The sequence below is a fragment of the Diabrotica virgifera genome, chromosome 3, assembly GCF_917563875.1.
Source record: "Diabrotica virgifera virgifera chromosome 3, PGI_DIABVI_V3a".
In the NCBI taxonomy this organism is placed as follows: Eukaryota; Metazoa; Arthropoda; class Insecta; order Coleoptera; family Chrysomelidae; genus Diabrotica; species Diabrotica virgifera.
In genome coordinates this window covers 151253503-151263129 of record NC_065445.1, presented here as the reverse complement: position 1 = coordinate 151263129, position 9627 = coordinate 151253503, and the positions used below count along the sequence as shown (strand labels likewise).

The window sequence follows — 9627 nt, the reverse complement described above, 5'->3', positions numbered from 1 at the left end:
TTAAACTCAGAATGAAAGACTACATTATTGCCGAGGGCTGAAAGTACTTGAAAACTTCTATAATGTTTATTTTAATAAGTTACAGGGCTGAAAATAAAAGAGAAGTGTGATATTTAATTTCAAATATTTCATTCAATAGAATCTGCTTGTTTATTCTAAGGGGCATTCCGCCCTCGGTAATAATGTAATCTTGCATCCTGCGTTTAAATTTTTCTAAAATACTTGGTTTTCTCAGGATTCGAAAAAAATCATATTACGATTCAAATGACAGTAAACTCTCGTGACGTAATCTCACCCTTAATGTTCATTGGTTAGTCGATTTCGGCAACCGTAGTAATGTCTAAGAACCGTGGGTGCAGTACAGGATTCAAGCTGAGACACAAAAAAGTACTTAATAAATTGAACGCATGTAATTTCTACAGGACTATTAACTAGTTCAATGCCTAGGGAGGAAATTCTTAGTAACTAGTTTCATATTTTATCTATTTAGACAAAAAAATAAAGGGCTATTGGCTCCGTGCGTCTCCCCTCTACTTACAGTCACGTGACATGCTGTCAGATTTTGTAAGGACGTTTTAACATTGAGTCTTATGGGATTATTTTGTTAAACTTGAATATTTTATTTTGTAGTGATAATAACCGAATACAATTGTTAGAATTCATTAGTTATTAATTTATACTGTAATTTATAGTGCACAAAAATATTTTCTTTTTCGTTAATAAAGATTTATTGACATAAACTGCGATAGTGAGGTTATGTATACAAAATCAAACTGATAATCAATATTGGAAAGTGAAGAATTTATGTCAGATTAAGTGCGTTTTTATTTTCTGTTTATATTAATACATAGTATCACTAGCGTGACACGGCATTTTTTTTAAATATCTCATTTAAACATACACAAAGCGTCCTTATAAAATTTCAAAAAACCGCCACCATGAGCAGGTCGGTCGATTATGCTTTGACACTTTGTTAACGCTCGGAGCGAATAGTATTTTTACTACAAAAGCGATATTACGTAGGTCAAAATTTTTGACGTGAGAGAACTGTCAAAACATTATAATGTAACTTTTTCTTATTGGCATGTTTATAATAAGTCACATTCTAATGTTTTGACAGTTCTCTTACGTCAAAAATTTTGACCTACGTAATATCGCTTTTGTAGTAAACATACTATATATAACATTTTTCCTATATTTAATTGCATATAGTATTTTTACTACAAAAGCGATATTACGTAGGTCAAAATTTGTGACGTAAGAGAACTGTCAAAACATTAGAATGTGACTTTTCATTATTGCCATTTTTATTATAAACATGGCAATAATGAAAAGTCACATTCTAATGTCTTGACAGTTCTCTTACGTCAACAATTTTGACCTACGTAATATCGCTTTTGTAGTAAAAATACTATACCTTGATTTTTCTGTAGAGTAGACTACCAGTAATTCAATTTGGTATCAAATGTGCTGCCGCTATTTTTATAAAATAATATGACGTTGACATTTAGGACGTCAGGAAGAATTATTCATGAATTATTAAATGTAAGTGGAATTTCTTATTTCGTCACAAGTTATCAGCGGACTTTGATTGAATTACGTTTTAATTATCAGAGTTCCGAACATTCAGTCAGCTTTATTTTATTTAGTCATTTTGAATAAACGGTAGGAGTCTGACGTCTGACTGTGACCTAGACCTAGAGACCACTCTCGAAACATCACTATCACTGGTCTGGTTTACATTTTACATTCAGCTGTCTGATGCTTGTCTAATCCTCAATTTTGGAAATATTTCTAGAAAACATAACCCATAACCATGAAAATTTGGACAAGTGAACACACATTTAAGTAAGTTTAATTTTCTTTAGCTTATGTAATATTTTAATACTTTGCGTTCTAGCCATCCATGGGAAAAAGTTGCCACTGCAGCTTGGAGGAAATATCCAAATCCACACAACACAGCTGTTATTGGCACTGATGTTGTAGAAAGAAAAGTGGTGGATGGAGTATTGCACACACATAGACTGGTTAGCTCGATTTGGTATTTTCCTAGATGGGCACAAGCAGTAAGTACCTTTGTATTTATTTTTGTAACACTTGATACCTGAACTTAAATTATTGGCTTGATTACACGTAACGAGTACAGTGGCGAGACAGCAAACTGTTACTAGGCCGAGACAGTGGTGAGGGCGAGAGATGAATTATATGCATTTTGCAATTTTTGAATTTGGAGGCGAGTCAGTTCAGTTTTGATTCACAAAAACAAGGAGTAGTGTACTTATGGATCGTAAAGCTAACATTAAACATATATCAAACACATGTTGAATGGGTTGCATGTGAGAGTTCATTTTGAATGAAGTAAAAAAACATATGTACTCTCAATCATTTATTGTAACTTCCGACGATCGGTTTCGCTCTCTAAAGTATGCAGAGCATCTTCAGGTCAACGGTTACAAGTCACTAAATGCTACAAATAAAAACCAGAGTTAGAACAGTGTCTGGTTGTAAAAGATGCTAATGGTCCATAAGATCAAGCCAATATTAAACAACATACATAAAAGTAGTTAAGACAGCAGATAAATACATATGCATGTACAATCGGGGGCAGTAACAAACGTCCCCAAGCTCACAAACACTATGCAGATATATGCCGTCTGTAATCATGCAATGATAACGTCTTGTACTTACATTCGGTTACAAGGAGCTACTTCCTGAGTTCATTAACATGATATCTTGCTTAAGTTATGCTAACATGATATGGTGGAATAGACGGAGAATGTTGTAAAGGTTAACAAGTTTATGGAAATTGGAAATTCTTGAGGGTGATGAGATAGTTGGTGAAAGGCAAACAACAATATATATCAAACAGCTTATACCACTGCTTATACAAGAATTGACGGATATATTATGAGGAGATAAGCGTCTTTGGACTATAGACAATGGATTTTAAGAAGACCAAATCTCGGTGCTCCTGATTTCTTCGATTTAGTGATTTTTTTGTTTCTTGTCTATATGTCTAATTTAAATTTTTTATTTTATTTTATTTCTTGAGGTTGAAAACCAACAATATTTATTTCTTCTACAATCGATACAAAGATTCAAAAGATTCAAATTTTTATAAAGATAAAATAAAGATAAAAAACCCATCAGTTACAGGGATATGTCAGATGAAAATATGATGATGTTTAAAGCAGGGATTTCTTCTACAGTTTTTGATGAAGTTTATTCCCAATTGAATGCTGAATATGCCAAAAATTCATTTGTTAGCATTTTAGATTACAATCTAAATTTATATTGTCCAATAAAAACATGGTATAAAGCACACAAAACAAATAAGGCTACATGGGTATCAAATGAGGTAAGACACGCTAGTGAAAATCTAAAAAATCTACACTGGATAGCAAAAAATATTGGGAGTCTCGAGTCTCAAGATAGCTATAAACAGGCAAAAAAAGAATATAATTCTCTATTAATAAATACTAAAAAAAACTTTCATAGTGACTTAATTAATCAATCTTACAATATACCAAAAACAATTTGGAATTTAGTAAACAGGGAAACTGGTAGGCAAAAGAACAGGTCTGATATTATTCTACATTATGATAATAAAATTATTGCCAAGTCTTGTGATATTGCTAATTCATTTGCCTCATATTTTGCTACAATTACAGAATACAATCGTCAAACTCATTTTGGCACATCGTTGCATTCTTCTTGTACTACCTCAAAAATGTGTAATCAAACATTTTTCTTTTTACCTGTAACTCCAATTGAAATAAAAAATACAATCGATCAATTAAAAAATAAGCCTAGTACTGGGACCATTATTATTCCTAATTTTTATTAACGATCTACCAGATCACATAAGTGCACATATAATATCAATGTTTGCTGACGATACCTCGTTAACCGCTTAATGTGCTTACCTGAGTTAACTCAGTGTTAAACTACGTTTCTATTTTCGCTTAAGCGAGTAAACTCGTGTTTAAAATATTTGTACGATATATAAGGCGCCTACGCGTTTTAATTCCTCTAGCGCTAAATAACGGTATCCCCACTTGCATGGGCGCCCACACCTATGAGGGGGGCCGTGGCCCTCCTAGCTTTTCAGGTGCTTTAAACTATATATGGTTATTCAAAGTATACAAAATGTAATCTGCAACATCTTCACGTCTGCCCCCCCCCTAAAAATTTTTATATGGGCGCCCGTGTCCACTTGTTTTCTCGTTTCTAATTTTAAATGAAAATAAAATGAATCTAAACTTTCTACGATCGACGGCCGACTGGGATGGGATCACGATGAGTAGAATTCTATTTTGCTGACGTCACGTTCTGCCCTGACTGTGACGTACCTCTGTGTGTAACCCCTTGTTTTAGAGTGTATCACACTGTTAGCAATATTTAACATTATTATACTTGAATAATTGCGATTTTTTCTTCTCTTGTAGTATTTTGTATGTAAAAAGTTACGACCGAGTTAACTCGGGTGAGCGCATGAGGGTATTTGTTATTTTATATATGCATTTTTTTTACTTTAGATTATATCTAGTGACAATAGTCTTGTTTGTAGTTTATTTTACTGTAATAAAATAAATACGTAATTTTTTGACGTATTTTTGCAAATAAATGTGTGCGTTAAGCGGTTAATAGTCTCTCCACATACACTCGAGGAATTAAAAATGACAATGAAGACTGTTGTTGACTGCTTTATATGCTGGTGTAATACCAACAGACTAATATTAAACATTGACAAGACAGAAATTATTTATTTTCATTCATACAACTCATCTACCAATGACTATTTAACCATCCATGATAGAAACAATATGTTATCTTCCACTCACTCTACAAAGTTTTTGGGTGTGTTCATTGATTGTAATCTGAAATGGTCAGAGCAAGTGAATTCAGTGAACATGAAATTGAATAAAGCTTTTTATGCTATATCTAGAATTAAAAACACACTATTGTCCTTTTCATGAGCATTTTTCAGTGCGTAACAAATGATAGGAAAAAGGGTAAGTCCGTGATAATACACATTTATGACATTTATTCTAACATGACATTTTAGTTAAATCTGACAGTTGTCACATTTTATTTTCAATTTGGAATAAAAACAAATCAAATGTGTTTCTTGCATTTATAAAATGGTATTTTCTTTGATTTGTATAGTCTTATAAATTATACAGATTATATATGTAATATTATTACTTATCTAATTAAAAAAAATTATTTTTTTATTATGGCGCCATCTATCGACAACTAGAATAACTAGAATAAATGTTGTAAATGTCTGTAATCACGGATGTGCCTTTTTTTCTGTCACATACAATTTAATGCGTTAGAAAGAAATCGAAAAACTGTGACGCACTGAAAGATGATCATGAGAAAAAGAATACCCATATCGGCATTAATAAATAATGTTTATTATAGCCTTGCTTACAGCCACATGTGCTATAATGTAATTTTATGGGGGAACTCAGTAGATAGTACCAAAGTGCTCATTACCCAAAAAAAAATTATCAACAATCTTGTAAACCAATTTTTATTAAACATCAAATTTTAACTTTCTACTGCCTATATATCTATAAATGTTTACTTTATGTAAAAGAGGAAATAAATACATTTCCAGTAAATGCAGACAATCACTATTACAATACAAGAAGTGCTGAATCTTTACAAGTTCCTAAACACAGAACATCCAAATTTCAAAATAGCTTCAGATATGTGGGACTGACCTTATACAACCATTTGCCAAAAACTGTGAAAGAAATACCACTTTGCACTAAATTAAAAAAAAATATTAAAGATTTACTCTTAAGAAAATCATATTATTCTATAAATGTATATCTGGAGGACAAACTGCAGTAGCTTCATATTTTACTTCTAAAAATGTTATTTTATATATGTATTTTATGTTTTGTCAATTTTGTTTAACTGTGAATATTGTATTATACACATTAATGTTTTTTTTTATTTTATACTGAATTCTGTAGTGGCGTATTCTATACATTTATTTTGAATGTCTTAAAAAAGATCAATAAAGATGACTATGACTATTGACTACGTTTACAAAAATTTTTTTTAATTGTAGCAAGTCACTTTGATATATATATAAAATACATGAGATAATGTGTATATACAATATAACATATTTATAGTGGTTATACAATACTGTTTTTGAACATAGTTCTATCACTTTTTGCAATAAAAAGTGCAAAAACAAAACAATAAGCAAAACAGCTGATAACAGTTAATCACTTTATGGTTTTGTGTTATAGTCCAGGAGATAACTTATAATTTGTGACCTAGGCTGATTGATTCGCTGTAAATGGCTGACATTTGTTACTGCTGCAGGGACAAACTTGGGGATAAGTATGTCGCTTGTGACAGTTGTCATGTAGTCTCACATCCAACTGAAGATTGCACAGGATTAGCCGCCTCTGAACTTTGTGCAGTTATACTGCAGAAAAGAACTCTTATCTATTTCTGCAATGAATGTCGCTCTTCTTTTAAAAGTGTACCGAAGATTTTACGTGAAATGGAAAGCCTTAAAAAGGAAGTCACTACTTTAAAAATGGACATCTCTAAACTCAAGGAAAAAGCATCCTTCTCGATGGAGGAAGTAACATATGAATTACACGAACGTCAAAAGAGATCAAACAATTTACTCATATTTAATCTTCCTGAACCAAACAATACTCCTGATGACGTTGAACAAGTGAAAAATATTCTATCTACTGCTGATGATTCTGTTAAATTGGATGGTATGAAAATGGTACGTTTTGGCAAGAAAAACAAAAATGGGCATCGACCACTCAAATTAATATTATCTTCAAATGAGGATATTCATTTGATAATTAAAAACAAGATAAAGGTTAGTCGAGAGAAAAAGATCTTCATATCTCTTGACCAAACACCTACTCAACGGAAACTGTTTGACACCGTCAAGACTGAACTACTAGCCCGTCAAGATGCAGGTGAACAAGATCTAATAATTAAATATATCAATAACGTACCAAAAATTGTCCAAAGGAACCAAAAAAAACCACTAAACACGGGCAATCTATCTCTTTATTACCAAAACGTTAGAGGACTCCGTACCAAATTAACTGATTTAAGTATTAATGTGTCAAACTGTGTCTACGATGTAATCATTTTTACAGAAATTTGGCTTACTGCCGATTTCAATGATGCTGAACTTGGATTGACAAATTACAACATTTTCAGACAAGATCGTACACCTGAATCTAGCAAATTTGTAAGAGGAGGAGGAGTTTTAATAGCCACTAAGAAGAAATTTTCCGTAAAAATTATTCCGTCAGATTCCTCCATTGAGCAACTTTTTGTTCACTTGTGTGGTAAGTTTATCTTGGGAGCATTGTATATTCCACCAAAGTCTACACCTAACAAGTACCAAGTGCACTTCGATCAGCTTATTAGTATAGGTGAACAATATTCAAATTCTAAATTATACCTCTTTGGTGACTACAACCTGCCATCAGCTGTTTGGGAACTTGAAGACTTTTGCTCATCGGCAACTGCTAAACCTAATACATCGTTTGCAGAAACGGAGGCGATTGGTGTTATCTCAAATATGTGTGCTCTTCATAATCTATTCCAATCAAATAACATTGTCAATTCTAGAGGCGCTATTCTCGACCTTGTTCTCTCATCAGAAGAGCTTGTGATAACCTCGGCAGTTGATATATTGATTCCTCCAGACTTATATCATCCTCCACTTGAAACTATCTTACAGCTACACTTTGATCAAAACACTACTGCAGGTGATGGTGAATACTACTATGATTTTCATAAAGCTAATCTTCCTTGCATTTATCAATACTTAGAAGCTTGATTGGGACAGTCTTATAAGTGATAAAGAACTTTCCGAGATGATAGGTACTTTCTATGATATTCTTTACTGTGTGCTTAATATGTATGTTCCATTGAAAAAAGTTTGTACAAAGAAATTTCCTGGTTGGTATTCTAGTGAACTTACACAATTAATACGTGACAAAAAGACTGCCCATTTAATTTACAAGAGTAACAGGTCTCCTGAGAATTATGCGGGTTTTAGTCAACTTAGAGCTCAGTGCAAAATTTTATCAAAAAATTGTTATGCTAATTATATACATTCAACTGAGATTTCGATCCAAGCTAATCCAAAAAATTTTTGGAAATTTGTAAACAGTAAGAAAGAAAATAATAGTATGCCTGTCTCAATGTCACTCAACAATACACTAGCCTCTAATGGCAACGATATTGCAAATTTATTTGCTAGCCATTTCTCTTCAGTTTTTAGTAATAAAACTCTTAAGCATAATGACAATTTAATACAGTCTAAGGTCTGTGTATCTTCCTATATTATACCAATTTCAAAAATATACGAAAAACTTTTAACTCTTAATGTCAATAAGGGATCTGGGCCAGATGGTATTTCTCCCATTTTTCTTAAACGATTCTCTTTTATTCTGCCTCGGCCGCTTTATCATATTTTTAATAAATCCCTTCAGTTGGGGGAATTTCCTGACTTTTGGAAACTATCTTATGTCACTCCAATTTACAAAGCAGGTAATAAAGCTGACATAACGAATTATCGTCCTATTTCTATTCTCGGCACAATTCCCAAGGTATTTGAGAGTATTGTTACTGATTACCTTAATTATGACTGCTCTTGGATACTAAATTCTCAACAGTTCGGATTTTCTTGTGATAAATCAGCAGAACTTAGTTTGTTGCTTTATGTTGATACCTTGTCTGAAGCTTTGGAGAGGGGGTTGCAGATTGATTCAGTGTATACTGACTTCTCCAAGGCTTTTGATAGGGTGAACCATGATCTTTTGTTACATAAGCTCAAATTATATGGCATAGAAGGTTCTGTGTTGAAGTGGTTGGGCAGTTACCTAACAAATAGAACACAGCAGGTTAGGGTTAATCATCATTACTCCAACACTTTTCTAGTAACCTCTGGTGTACCTCAGGGCTCTCATTTGGGTCCACTTTTGTTTAACCTGTATATTAACGACATCGTCTCCTGCTTCTCTAACACTTCTGCTCTCTTATTCGCTGATGATCTTAAATGTTATCAAATCATTAATAATCAAGATGATGCAATATCATTGCAATCAGATTTAGACAATTTAGCCAACTGGTGTCTTGATAATGGGATGGATTTGAATGTCAACAAGTGTCACATTATCCGGTTTTGTCGGAATCATCATTTATCAGTATTTAATTACATATACCATAAATGATCAATTATTGGATACGGTAGACTCAATTAAAGATTTAGGTGTTGTTCTTGATTCCTCTCTGAGCTTTAACCATCACATCAACAATATTACTCAAAGATCCATGAAAATGCTTGGCTTTGTTAAAAGGACAACTCGTGATTTCACGAACGTGTTCGCTATTAAAATGCTCTATTGTTCTTTAGTCAGGACCTTGACCTTGACCTTGACTACTGTTCTCCAGTTTGGTCCCCACATTATTTACACCTCAAGATCAAACTTGATAGTGTTCAACATAATTTTCTTAAATATATTGGGTTCAAAAAACACATCAATTATAATTATACAGATATGGAACGATTTTTGAATATCTCTTCTCTGGATGTCCGTAGGAAGC

At 32.7% G+C, this 9627-nt stretch overlaps 1 protein-coding gene across 1 annotated transcript in view; it reads left to right on the top strand.

Annotated features, from left to right (window-relative positions):
* The first annotated feature begins 1524 nt into the window (after positions 1-1524).
* Positions 1525-9627, top strand: part of LOC126882112 (protein slowmo) — a 143902-nt gene continuing 135799 nt past the window's right edge. The window contains exons 1-2 of the mRNA XM_050646962.1: positions 1525-1848; positions 1901-2066. Of these exons, the coding sequence (XP_050502919.1) occupies positions 1817-1848; positions 1901-2066 (198 nt within the window). The 5' untranslated portion in view covers positions 1525-1816. The remainder of the gene's footprint in view (positions 1849-1900; positions 2067-9627) is intronic.